This window comes from Eriocheir sinensis, unplaced genomic scaffold, assembly GCF_024679095.1.
Source record: "Eriocheir sinensis breed Jianghai 21 unplaced genomic scaffold, ASM2467909v1 Scaffold562, whole genome shotgun sequence".
Lineage (NCBI taxonomy): Eukaryota > Metazoa > Arthropoda > Malacostraca > Decapoda > Varunidae > Eriocheir > Eriocheir sinensis.
In genome coordinates, this window is record NW_026111901.1 from 121,672 (window position 1) to 136,554 (window position 14,883).

At 41.3% G+C, this 14,883-nt stretch overlaps 1 protein-coding gene across 39 annotated transcripts in view; it reads right to left on the reverse strand.

Moving 5' to 3' along the window:
• Positions 1-14,883, reverse strand: part of LOC126993112 (uncharacterized) — a 66,245-nt gene that overhangs the window by 23,886 nt on the left and 27,476 nt on the right. For 14 of the 39 annotated variants that reach the window (XR_007747406.1, XR_007747408.1, XR_007747407.1 and 11 more), the window contains 3 exons: positions 10,182-10,253; positions 9,742-9,797; positions 5,684-5,800 (listed from right to left, as the gene is read on the reverse strand). The exons of 7 other annotated variants lie outside the window; for them this stretch is intronic. Coding sequence is in view for 10 of the 32 variants with exons in the window: in XM_050851965.1 (XP_050707922.1) it covers positions 5,723-5,800; positions 9,742-9,797; positions 10,182-10,253 (206 nt within the window). In the remaining 22 variants the exon portion in view is untranslated. Of the gene's footprint in view, positions 1-5,683; positions 5,801-7,935; positions 8,175-9,741; positions 9,798-10,181; positions 10,254-14,883 lie in introns of those variants that run through there. 18 more of the 39 variants (XR_007747414.1, XR_007747416.1, XR_007747415.1 and 15 more) reach the window with 4 other exon arrangements.

The window sequence follows — 14,883 nt, forward strand, 5'->3', positions numbered from 1 at the left end:
TCTCTCTCTCTCTCTCTCTCTCTCACACACACACACAAAATATATGCTGCATAATGTGATGACAAATGAGATGATGTATATATATATATATATATATATATATATATATATATATATATATATATATATATATATATATATATATATATATATATATATATATATATATATATATATATATATCATGACATGGTTTGTGGGAGGGATGATTTTTTTTCTCATATATCACACTTAGAGGAAGGAAGGGCCTGTAATAAGGGGATATTCATAGGGTTTTGTTGGTAAGAGAACCTGAAGGACACGTAGTAATGGGTTTAACCCTTCAACACGAGTATACTGTGTCCTTGTGTGCCCCGTACCATATCCCAGGACGCGCATACTGGCTTGCTTTAGCCAATATACGAGTTATTTTATCTCTATATTTATGCTTACATCTCAAAATTATCAATTAATTTATACTTCTTTATGTGCACCATGTAATTCTGCATGTTTTCATATATAATACATGATGATTATGTTGAGTTTATGGCTGAAAGCTTGTTATATTCAATAGCGACATTTGAAATTTGGCGCGCGTGGCGATCTCGGATACGGCGCAGGGCGCTGTTTTGGCCTGGCCGTAGTGAGTTTCTTTATGTGCACCATGTAATTCTGCATGTTTTCATATATAATACATGATGATTATGTTGAGTTTATGGCTGAAAGCTTGTTATATTCAATAGCGACATTTGAAATTTGGCACATGGCGATCTCGGATACGGTGCGGGGTGTTGTTTGGCCTGGCCGTAGTGAGTTTCTTAATGTGCACCATTTAATTCTGCATGTTTTCATATATAAACATGATGATTATGCTGAGTTTATGGCTGAAAGCTTGTTATATTCAATAGCGACATTTGAAATTTGGCGCGCGTGGCGATCTCGGATACGGCGCAGGGCACTGTTTTGGCCCGGCCGTAGTGAATTTCTTTATGTGCACCATGTAATTCTGCATGTTTTCACATATAATACATGATGATTATGTTGAGTTTATGGCTGAAAGCTTGTTATATTCAATAGCGACATTTGAAATTTAGCGAATGGCGATCTCGGATACGGTGCGAGGTGTTGTTTTGGCCCGGCCGTAGTGAGTTTCTTTATGTGTACCATTTAATTCTGCATGTTTTCATATATAATACATGATGATTATGTTGAGTTTATGGCTGAAAGCTTGTTATATTCAATAGCGACATTTGAAATTTGTCGAGCGTGGCGATCTCGGATACGGCGCAGGGCTCTGTTTTGGCCCGGCCGTAGTGAGTTTCTTTATGTGCACCATTTAATTCTGCATGTTTTCATATATAATACATGATGATTATGTTGAGTTTATGGCTGAAAGCTTGTTATATTCAATAGCGACATTTGAAATTTAGCTGCGGCGATCTCGGATACAGCTGAGGGCGCTGTTTTGGCCCGGCCGTAGTGAGTTTCTTTATGTGCACCATGTAATTCTGCATGTTTTCATATATAATACATGATGATTATGTTGAGTTTATGGCTGAAACCTTGTTATATTCAATAGCGACATTTGAAAGTTGGCTAAGGAGGCGATCTCGGATACGGTGCGAGGTGTTGTTTGGCCTGGCCGTAGTGAGTTTCTTTATGTGCACCATTTAATTCTGCATGTTTTCATATAATACATGATGATTCTGTTGAGTTTATGGCTGAAAGCTTGTTATATTCAATAGCGACATTTGAAATTTGACGAGCGTGGCGATCTCGGATACGGCGCAGGGCACTGTTTTGGCCCGGCCGTAGTGAGTTTCTTTATGTGCACCATGTAATTCTGCATGTTTTCATATATAATACATGATGATTATGTTGAGTTTATGGCTGAAACCTTGTTATATTCAATAGCGACATTTGAAATTTGCGCGGGCGATCTCGGATACAGCAGAGGCGCTGTTTTGGCCCGGCCGTAGTGAGTTTCTTTATGTGCACCATTTAATTCTGCATGTTTTCATATATAATACATGATGATTATGTTGAGTTTATGGCTGAAAGCTTGTTATATTCAATAGCGACATTTGAAATTTGGCAGCGTGGCGATCTCGGATACGGCGCAGGGCGCTGTTTTGGCCCCGTAGTGAGTTTCTTTATGTGCACCATTTAATTCTGCATGTTTTCATATATAATACATGATGATTATGTTGAGTTTATGGCTGAAAGCTTGTTATATTCAATAGCGACATTTGAAATTTAGCGCGCGCGGCGATCTCGGACACAGCAGAGGGCGATGTTTTGGCCCGTCCGTAGTGAGTTTCTTTATGTGCACCATTTAATTCTGCATGTTTTCATATATAATACATGATGATTATGTTGAGTTTATGGCTGAAACCTTGTTATATTCAATAGCGACATTTGAAATTTAGCGCTCGCGGCGATCTCGGACACAGCAGAGGGCGCTGTTTTGGCCCGGCCGTAGTGAGTTTCTTTATGTGCACCATTTAATTCTGCATGTTTTCATATATAATACATGATGATTATGTTGAGTTTATGGCTGAAACCTTGTTATATTCAATAGCGACATTTGAAATTTAGCGCGAATGGCGATCTCGGATACGGAGCTGGGAGGTGTTTTGGCCCGGCCGTAGTGAGTTTCTTTATGTGTACCATTTAATTCTGCATGTTTTCATATATAATACATGATGATTATGTTGAGTTTATGGCTGAAAGCTTGTTATATTCAATAGCGACATTTGAAATTTAGCGCGTGGCGATCTCGGATACCGCTCAGGGCGCTGTTTTGGCCCGGCCGTAGTGAGTTTCTTTATGTGCACCATTTAATTCTGCATGTTTTCATATATAATACATGATGATTATGTTGAGTTTATGGCTGAAAGCTTGTTATATTCAATAGCGACATTTGAAATTTAGCGCGATTGGCGATCTCGGACACAGCAGAGGGCGCTGTTTTGGCCCGGCCGTAGTGAGTTTCTTTATGTGCACCATGTAATTCTGCATGTTTTCATATATAATACATGATGATTATGTTGAGTTTATGGCTGAAAGCTTGTTATATTCAATAGCGACATTTGAAATTTGGCACGGCGATCTCGGATACGGTGCGAGGTGTTGTTTGGCCTGGCCGTAGTGAGTTTCTTTATGTGCACCATTTAATTCTGCATGTTTTCATATATAAAATGATGATTATGTTGAGTTTATGGCTGAAAGCTTGTTATATTCAATAGCGACATTTGAAATTTGGCAGCGTGGCGATCTCGGATACGGCGAGGCACTGTTTTGGCCCGGCCGTAGTGAATTTCTTTATGTGCACCATGTAATTCTGCATGTTTTCATATATAATACATGATGATTATGTTGAGTTTATGGCTGAAACCTTGTTATATTCAATAGCGACATTTGAATTTTAGCGAATGGCGATCTCGGATACGGTGCGGGTGTTGTTTTGGCCCGGCCATAGTGAGTTTTTTATGTGTACCATTTAATTCTGCATGTTTTCATATATAATACATGATGATTATGCTGAGTTTATGGCTGAAAGCTTGTTATATTCAATAGCGACATTTGAAATTTGGCGCGTGGCGATCTCAGATACGGCGCAGGGCGCTGTTTTGGCCCGGCCGTAGTGAGTTTCTTTATGTGCACCATTTAATTCTGCATGTTTTCATATATAATACATGATGATTATGTTGAGTTTATGGCTGAAAGCTTGTTATATTCAATAGCGACATTTGAAATTTAGCGCGGCGATCTCGGAAACAGCAGAGGGCGCGGTTTTGGCCAACCGTAGTGAGTTTCTTTATGTGCACCATGTAATTCTGCATGTTTTCATATATAATACATGATGATTATGTTGAGTTTATGGCTGAAAGCTTGTTATATTCAATAGCGACATTTGAAATTTAGCGCGCGTGGCGATCTCGGATACGGTGCGAGGTGTTGTTTTGGCCTGGCCGTAGTGAGTTTCTTTATGTGCACCATTTAATTCTGCATGTTTTCATATATAATACATGATGATTATGTTGAGTTTATGGCTGAAAGCTTGTTATATTCAATAGCGACATTTGAAATTTGGCGAGCGTGGCGATCTCGGATACGGCGCAGGGTGTTGTTAAGGTTTTTCATTATCAGTTATCGGTTATCGGGAATAAGGTTTTCTGTTATCGTGCCCTGCTATGGCGGAGACGCTGTCTTTCTCCTCAGTCTGAAGCTAGCCAGCACTGTGAGTGGAACGTTTCTCTGGAATACACACACTGCATTTTGACCCCTACTATGGCACCCAAGCATCCTTCCACCTCGTCCAGTGACATAAGAACATAGGAGTCTGCACGAGGCAGCTCCTCTGAACCTTGGCTCCGTGTATCTAACCCTACCTAATATCGCTGTCCATGACGCATCAACAAAGTGATGGTGGTGAGTGTTTTTGTTGTGTCAGTGACTTACAAATGTAATGTAGCAATTCTTTCTTTAGAAAACTTTAACTTAACCCGGTGGTGGCAGGGATCATGTTTCTTAATGGTCCCTCCAAGCAAGAAAAATGAGAAAAAATCACCCTCACACAAACCATTTCATATTATATATCAAAGCATTTGTGATCAGTTTATGTGTGTTACTTTCCTCTCTGTCAAAGGCTGTAAAATAAGGCAAAAAGTAAGTAGAAAAATATATATCTACCCTTGCAGGTGAAAATATAGCCTGTTAGCTTTTGAGACCAAACCATGTAGTGAGCCTCCTCCTCCCTCCCTGCTGGCTAGGCTTCCTTTTAATATGTATTTCCACACATGATGCGGCCAATATTAGGAGTCTTTTTCACACCAATATTTACTGTATAATGATGACTTGACTCCTGCATTAGCACAGGTGAGTGAGTTAGGGGCTTAAGGAACTTTGATGCCAGGATTGGAGGTGACTTATTCCTGGGTTTAAACTTATACAAAATCAGGTTGGCGACATGTCTGTGGTAAGTCCCTTGTACAATAAGAAATATTACTTTCCTCTCTGTCAAGGGCTGAATAAATAAATCAAATTAATCTAACTATATTATAAAGCAAAACCAATCTTGCATGCATAATATGTATCCAGTGTGTAGTAAGCACTTTGGGAAACATATATCATGCACCCTATGCTTAACCCTGCGGGGATCATGTTTCTTACCCGGTAGCAGCAACGGGCCAAATTTGTGGCTTTACCGTGTAGCAGCAACGGGCCAAATTTGTGGCTTTACCGTGTAGCAGCAACGGGACAAATTTGTGGCTTTACCGTGTAGCAGCAACGGGCCAAATTTGTGGCTTTACCGTGTAGCAGCGACAGGCCAAATTTGTGGCTTTACCGTGTAGCAGCAACGGGCCAAATTTGTGCCATGATTTAAACCCCCCAAAATAGATGATGTGTAAACTGATCACAAATGCTTTGATATGTATTATGAAATGGCTTGTGTGAGGGGTGATTTTTTCTCATTTTTCTCGCTTAGAGGGACCATTAAGAAACACGATCCCCACTGCTACAACCACTGGGTTAAAAGGCCTTTCCCTCTAAGCAAGGGGATGTACTGAACATTTTACAACACAATGGGTTACTAAGTGAGCTGCTGAACATTTTACAGCTCAATATAACGGGTTCACCCTTTGGGGGCTTCTGGCGGGGGTAATGAAGGCAGGGCAGGAAGTGAGTAGAGAAAGCTTACCTATTTCTCCAAGCTGCTGAAAAGCTTGTTGGTGAAGAATTACTTGTCGGTGAAGAGACTGTTGTTGAGGTGAGGAGTGCCCTGTGTTATGGCACCTCCCAGCACTGCTACACCAACCTGCAAATATGTGTCCACTCTCAAAGTCTTGTACCGGGAAAGACAGCATGGGATAATATATTATAAAATCTCTCTCTCTATCAAGGGCTGTATAATTAAGATAATTAATTGATACTCTCTCTCTCATATTTGTTTTTTTACATAAAGAAAACATTTGACAAGGCTTTCAAGGGAGTTTAGGGGCATTTCCAAGGATAGTTTTAAGACACTGGAGGTGGTAGTATGACCATAGGTCTGTGCCGTGAAGCCAAAAAACACATATCTGACACACTTTTTCTAGGAATTTAGTGCATTTCCAGGGGTAGTTTTAAGAGCCTGGTGGCGGTGTGACCCTTCCTCTGTGCCATTAAGGAACAGTGACCCCTGCAAACACACAAAAACTATCTATTTATAACTATCTATCACCCTTTATCTATCTATCCTTCTATCCACTGGTTCCCAAACTGGGGACCATATAGCACAATGAAGGGCGCCGTAGGTTAAGGTTAGTTCAAGACTTAAACTAACCTTGAACTATGGGCTCCTTCAGTCTGCTATATGGGCCCCAGTTTGGGAATGGAAAAGACATGGATTTTAAAGGAAATTACATAGATTTTAGAGGAAATTACATGGATTATAGTGCAAGCAACTGAAGTACAGGCCCACAAGATTATATGAGATGAAGTCCATGCATGTGAGGGCCCCAGACATTGTGTGTGTGTGTGTGCAGGCTGCCTTCATGGTACCATTTTAGCACACTGAAATAAGGTACCATCTCTCCATCTCCTTCAATGTGTCATTACATGTGTTTCCCAAGGCCACAGAGAAGGTTTTCATGGGCAGATCATAGCCATGGATGGAGGTTTTGCAAGTACTCTACTGGTATATTTTCCCACACACTAAATGCAAACAAACACCAACTTGGATATTTTGTAAGCTCATCCCGGCGCTAATTCAGCGATATTTCTTTGCTTCCTGCATGTTTATCTAACAAACACTAGTACTATGGTATTCTTGTATACCAATACTGCACTAACATAACTACAGTAGAGCCCCACTTAGCGCGAGATCAATTAGCGTGAACCGCATAACTGATGACTGCATATTTTGAGTAATTATCAAACCCAAAAGTCAGACCCACGTGCACCAAATAACTTTTTTCATATTGGTTACTTTATTCAATTAGCGCGAATTTAGTTAGCGCGACCGCGTTCATCCACCTAATTCTCACGCTAAATGGGGCTCTACTGTACTAACATAGCTCATAGTAGTATTCCCACTTTTAATTAACATCTTGTACAGCAGTGTTTCTCTCTCCCTGTGAACTGTTTCCCTGCACATGAATGCCTCGGCTGTGACGGGTCTTCATCAACAGTGCTGCCAGTGAGTGGCCTCACCTGAACACGAGTCATCGCTCCACACAGCAGGTGACCTGACGAGCCTGCCCTGACAAGCACCTGACAGCTGACCACCACCTTAACAATGAGGGAAATGACACTTGAGCGGCTTGACAGTTCAGGGCCAAGGCCGCCTCCACCCCCATTCCTATTCAAATACACTGGAATACCATATTTGGGTGTGTTTGTATTGGTATAACTATTGATAGAAATCAAAGCATTCTCATTGTGATAGGAATACAAGGGAAAAGTATTTGTATTGTGCAAATAATTATCTGAGGAACACTTCAAAATCTATCATCTGTAATAGCAGGCATTACAAGTCCACACAGCCTCCCGGGGGACTTGTTAGCACTGTGTTGAGTACAGGGTTATGAGCTCTTGTACATCTTTACAACACTGCTGCTGTTATGCCAAGGTGTATTCATTCATATCAAAACAGCCTTCTTGTTAGCACTGTGTTGAGTACAGGGTTATGAGCTACACTACCTTGTACATCTTTAGAACACTGCTGTTATGCCAAGAAGGAGTATTCATTCATATCAAAACAGTATTTCTATTCACTGTAATTTGAAGTACTGTATTGGTATTGTAATCCACAACACTTGTATTCAATCACTGATCTTAGATAACTTTACAACACAGATAAACCAAATAATGACACGCAGGTATTTGTATTCAAATTAAAACAAATTCATTTTTATTCAATGTAATTTGAAGTAATTGCACCCCCGCCCGCCCGGGTCCGGGGGCGTCGCTTGGGGGGGGGGTTGAGCCCACGGCACATCTTCCCGGCCCCACACAGCGTGGTAGCGTGAGGATTCGAACCCGCGTCGTCCATCACGCGGCGAATGTGGGTCCAGTACGCTATCACTTCGGCCTATTATTATTTTGTCATGTTGTTGTTGCCTGATGAGTGATATACCACCTTTACTGAGTCAGGTTCATCTGCTAGAGTTTAATGTGACCCTGCTGACAGTTTCACAAGACTTCTGCACCTGGAACAGGAAAACCACCCATGAAAAGCTCTGTTAGTAGTATTACACCGCACTGCTATATAAAAACCTTCACTTTTGGGGGCACTGCGGAGGACATTTCTCGGGTATGGCGGACATGGGATTCAATTGGTGGACGGTGTACCCCACTCTGACTGGGTTCATTTCAGTGGCCACATGCAATGACTGAACACGGGCGGTGGTCTGCCCACACCAAGGCTGTCTCAGGCTGGGCTGGGTCATGGGCGCGTAACATTGACCGTAAAGTGTCGGCAAATACGACACCTTGTGGTCACTTACGCCTGTGTCGGACGCGTCTTGGATTTTTTTCCTTGGAGTAACCAATCTTGAATGTGGGAAAGAAATGGCGGACATTGCCAACAACTGACTGACGCACAAGATAGTCCTACATTCATTTTCTCTCCCTCTTTCCCTCCCTCCTTCCTTCCTTCCTTCCCCTCCCTCCCTCCTTTATTCCTTGCCTCCCTCCCTTCCTTCATTCCATCCTTTCCTTTTCTCTTCCTCTTTCCCTCCTTCTTTCCTTCAATCCCTCCTTCCTTCCCTCCCTCCCTCCTTTAGTCCTTGCCTCCCTTCCTTCATTCCATCCTTTCCTCCATTCCTTCCTTTCCTTTTCTCTTCCTCTTTCCCTCCTTCTTTCCTTCAATCCCTCCTTCCTTCCCTCCCTCCCTCCTTAAGTCCTTGCCTCCCTTCCTTCATTCCATCCTTTCCTCCATTCCTTCCTTTCCTTTTCTCCTCTTTCCCTCCTTCTTTCCTTCAATCCTCCTTCCTTCCCTCCCTCCCTCCTTTAGTCCTTGCCTCCTTCCTTCATTCCATCCTTTCCTCCATTCCTTCCTTTCCTTTTCTCCCTCTTTCCCTCCTTCTTTCCTTCAATCCTCCTTCCTTCCCCTCCCTCCTTACTTCCTCCCTTCCTTCATTCCATCCTTTCCTCCATTCCTTCCTCCCCTCCTCTCCTCCTTCCCTCTTTCCTTCCTTCCTTCCCTCCCTCCATACATACATACATACATACATAGTGAAGGAAGGCAGGAAGGTGACCTATCTCCCCTGACGTCTCCTTGACCTGTTAATTTCTATTTCTGTGTTTAGTAAAAAAAATTGATCCCATGTTTGTGTTCTTACAAACTGATACATTCTTACTGAGCTTCCTTGCTTCCCTCCCTCCCTTCCTTCCTTCCTTTATTACTGTTCTTTCTGTTATTCACTTGTTCTTTTCTCTCTCTGTTCCTTCCTTCTCTCCTTCCCTTTCCTTCCTATCTTTTTCCTTCCTTCCTTCCCTCCTTCATTCCTTCTTTCTCTCCCTCCTTCCTTCCATTCTTTCCCTTCCTTCCTTCATCCCTCCCTCCCTCCTTCCTTCCTCCCTTCTTTCCCTTCCCATTGCTCCTTCCTTCCTTCCTTCCTTCCTTCCTTCCTTCCTTTCCTCTCCCTCCCTCCCTCCTTCCTTCCTTCCTCAGAACAATCCATTACAGAAAGAAAATGAAGACAGGAAAACAAAGAAGCAAGGAAAATATTGATAAATGGAAAAAAAAATAGAGGAAAATAAATTAACACTTACCAAGGAATTCCTGTGTCCTCCTCTTCTTCTTCTTCTTCTTCTTCTTCTTGTTCTCTCTGTAATTCAAGTAAGGAGTCATTGCTCTGTGTAAACCTTAAGATACATTTTACATATAAATATAAATTCCTTTCAACTTTGAACCCTTCCTTCCTTCCTTCCTTCCTTCCACACAGCCACTACCACCAGAGGGTCACTTCAGGGGTCGGGGTCAGAACCTTCCCAAGACACAGGGTCATAGTTTTAAACATTTTCCTGCCCAAACTTACAAATTTAAAACAACATTGTGGTATTAAGGCATCTTGAAAACATTCCAGTTGATGTGTGTGTGTGTGTGTGTGTTTGCAGTACCAAGGTGTTCCTGGCTGCAAACTTTCCCTCCTTATTATCAAAATTCCTTGACTGCTCGTTAACCATTTTAGAAAAAATAAATTAACACTCACCAATGGGCTCCTCCTGTGTTCCTCGTCTTCTTCCCAGTCCTCCTCCTCCTCCTCTTCTTCGTTTGGTAGTGTCTGCAAATCAAGTTTGGTGTCAATTAACTGTGTAAACATCAACATACTTTTTATTTTTACAGTAAAAAAAAAGCCCATCACTCACTGCTCCAAAATGATATCATTATAAACTGGGTGCAACTCCAGCGTGTGGTGTACCCAGTGCAGTCTAGCCCAGTATCACAAGTCTACAAAATGACCTGACCTGTCTCCCAAAACCTAGTCCTGATTTGAGTATGTAATGACCTAACCACAATGTCCAGGCTGAAGCTCCTAGGCCAGAGGAGTGCACGCCTTTTGAGGGTGTCAGATGCCTGAAATAGCATATTTTTACTGTGCAAAGCAGGTGAAGTCACTCAAATTTATCTATTTGTATATATTTCATGGTGGCAAAATTTAAATTATCAGTTTCATTTTCACCAGTGACACGAATTTGTGGCTGTTTTTCACAATAGAATTTCACTCTAATAAGTGAATCAGACCCCACAGAGATATTACCAGAGTGTGTAGGAATGAATACAAAGATAACCACATACTTTGATTTAACTCTAGGATGTCTCGTGGATCATCAATAAATAAAAAACAAAATATCTGGACAGGCCACTCTTGAGCCCGTTACCTTCAATGACACCCCAAAACAGTCCCTGCGCCAAGTGTGTACCCCATATTTTGGTTGTGTTAGGTGCGCCTATTAGCAACTACTACTATTTTTACTGAACGAGGGACACATGATCCATATAAACCATTAATACTACCTAATAATATTAAACAAATTATATACGTGCTACCAGTGAATCATGAGGATTAATGTTATTGTAATTCTCACGTTTACTCAACCCTACTAAACCTATCCACCCCGAGCCCACCTAGCCTCCAGCAGGTGCCCACCCTGGCTCGCATAACCATAGCAGGGCACGATAACAGAAAACCTTATTCCCGATAACCGATAACTGATAATGGAAAACCTTATCGGTGATAACCGATATTCGTTAACTGGAAACACAAATATAGGCGATAACCGATACCCGATATTAATCCACAATTCCGATACTAGCTAGCGATAAGTCCGATAGGCGAAAACGATACTATATTGATATTTCAAATAAAAAACATAGATGAATTCATATTTTCATTATCTGTATTTTTAAAAACTTACAAAATCTGAAAACCACACGTTGACACGTACATATGGACGGTAATACTAGAAACGCCTGAACCGGTGTTGTGTTATTTGGCGTCCCCACCGACAAACACTGGTCTCTCGTGAACTGCACATGCTCAGACCACCAAGCGTAGACCTGAACAGTCTCACAAAGCTTTTTAACCGTAATTTAGAGTTGCTGGAAGGCTGAATCAGACATACAGTACCACTACCACCATCCCCGATGTTTCTAGATCGACACTCTGTACGAGTTGTATTTATATGTACAGAGTGTCGTTCTAGAAACAGTGAGGATGGTGGTACTATGTCTGATTCAGCCTTCCAGCAACTGGTCTTAATGTGTTAAAAAGCTTTGTGATACTGTACAGGTCTATGCTTACTGGTCTGAACATGCGCAGTTCACGAGAGACCAGTGTTTGTTAACACAAGCGCCAGCTTTTGACGATGGGACACCAAATAACACAACACCGGGTGCCTTCAATACCATGGCATGCTCACAAACGAATATGGAATATCAAATTTGAGGTAGTGAATAATCATTTTGGGGCAAAGCTAAATGATTTTTCTCTTTGATGTATTGATTTTTGAGTCTAACATAAAAAAACAACCTAGTATTTTAATGTTGATGATCTAAGTACGAAATCTCTTCGCCAAAGATAATTCATACCCCCAAGTTTTTTCATAAAATACCGGGCACCCGGGCCACGCATGCGAGTAGGGAGGAGACAACGTGTTTTTTTTTCTGAGGCGGAAAAAAAGTAGCGATTATCACTAGTTTGGTTACAAAAATAACGAAGATACCGATATATATTTAAATAAGCAGCGGATGGCCGACAACCCGATTTTGTTATCAGCGATAAAGTATCGCGATAACGCCCAGCTATGCGCATAACTCACCACCCACCTTCCTGCAATTACAGCTGATAATGTAGTACTGCGAACACTTAATATAACACGTCACGTCGTAGGGTATTCGTATCTTACAATTTTACTGAACACCAGTCGACCTGTCCTCCCCCGCTCACCTCTGTTGCGCCTCCTCATTCCCAGTACTACTAAAATGGATTGGCTGAGGAGAAGCACCTTCCACAGGGAGAGCGTGTCAGTTTTCCCTGTTCCTCACTGGCTGACAGCCACTGATGAGGCTGCTGGCCAATACCAAATTTAAAGTGCATATTTCACACCTTTTCTTTCTCCTTATTTTCTCCATGCAAACAGTTTAATACTTACTAAAAAATGGTCATTATCGTAAATAAATCTGTCTCAGGAAAACAAATAACCAGTGAGGCTGGCAAGGAGAGGAAGAGAGCTCACCATGCTGTGCCCAGTGACCATATTGACGTGTGTGTGTGTGTGTGTGTGTGTGTGTGTGTGATATACCCAATACCCACTACATATATAAATATATATATATATATATATATATATATATATATATATATATATATATATATATATATATATATATATATATATATGTAGGCATCAGCTCTCAGTGATTTTACTATACTAGGCTACTACTACCCTACTCACCTAGACTTACATGATGATTATGTTGAGTTTATGGCTGAAAGCTTGTTATATTCAATAGCGACATTTGAAATTTAGCGCGCGCGGCAATCTCGGACACAGCAGAGGGTGCTGTTTTGGCACGGCCGTAGTGAGTTTCTTTATGTGCACCATGTAATTCTGCATGTTTTCATATATAATACATGATGATTATGTTGAGTTTATGGCTGAAAGCTTGTTATATTCAATAGCGACATTTGAAATTTGGCACACGCGGCGATCTCGGATACGGTGCGAGGTGTTGTTTTGGCCTGGCCGTAGTGAGTTTCTTTATGTGCACCATTTAATTCTGCATGTTTTCATATATAAAAATGATGATTATGCTGAGTTTATGGCTGAAAGCTTGTTATATTCAATAGCGACATTTGAAATTTGGAGAGCGTGGCGATCTCGGATACGGCGCAGGGCACTGTTTTGGCCCGGCCGTAGTGAATTTCTTTATGTGCACCATGTAATTCTGCATGTTTTCATATATAATACATGATGATTATGTTGAGTTTATGGCTGAAACCTTGTTATATTCAATAGCGACATTTGAAATTTAAGCGAATGGCGATCTCGGATACGGTGGGGGTGTTGTTTTGGCCCGGCCGTAGTGAGTTTCTTTATGTGTACCATTTAATTCTGCATGTTTTCATATATAATACATGATGATTATGCTGAGTTTATGGCTGAAAGCTTGTTATATTCAATAGCGACATTTGAAATTTGGAGCGCGTGGCGATCTCGGATACGGCGCAGGGCTCTGTTTTGGCCCGGCCGTAGTGAGTTTCTTTATGTGCACCATTTAATTCTGCATGTTTTCATATATAATACATGATGATTATGTTGAGTTTATGGCTGAAAGCTTGTTATATTCAATAGCGACATTTGAAATTTAAGCGGCGATCTCGGACACAGCAGAGGGCGCTGTTTTGGCCCCGTAGTGAGTTTCTTTATGTGCACCATGTAATTCTGCATGTTTTCATATATAATACATGATGATTATGTTGAGTTTATGGCTGAAAGCTTGTTATATTCAATAGCGACATTTGAAATTTGGCACACGCGATCTCGGATACGGTGCGAGGTGTTGTTTTGCCTGGCCGTAGTGAGTTTCTTTATGTGCACCATTTAATTCTGCATGTTTTCATATATAAAATGATGATTATGCTGAGTTTATGGCTGAAAGCTTGTTATATTCAATAGCGACATTTGAAATTTGTGGCGTGGCGATCTCGGATACGGCGCAGGGCACTGTTTTGGCCGGGCCGTAGTGAATTTCTTTATGTGCACCATGTAATTCTGCATGTTTTCATATATAATACATGATGATTATGTTGAGTTTATGGCTGAAACCTTGTTATATTCAATAGCGACATTTGAAATTTAGCGCGAATGGCGATCTCGGATACGGTGCGGAGTGTTGTTTTGGCCCGGCCGTAGTGAGTTTCTTTATGTGTACCATTTAATTCTGCATGTTTTCATATATAATACATGATGATTATGATGAGTTTATGGCTGAAAGCTTGTTATATTCAATAGCGACATTTGAAATTTGGCGGCGTGGCGATCTCGGATACGGCGAAGGGCGCTGTTTTGGCCCGGCCGTAGTGAGTTTCTTTATGTGCACCATTTAATTCTGCATGTTTTCATATATAATACATGATGATTATGTTGAGTTTATGGCTGAAAGCTTGTTATATTCAATAGCGACATTTGAAATTTAAGCTGGCGATCTCGGACACAGCAGAGGAGCTGTTTTGGCCCGGCCGTAGTGAGTTTCTTTATGTGCACCATGTAATTCTGCATGTTTTCATATATAATACATGATGATTATGTTGAGTTTATGGCTGAAAGCTTGTTATATTCAATAGCGACATTTGAAATTTGGCACACGCGATCTCGGATACGGTGCGAGGTGTTGTTTTGGCCTGGCCG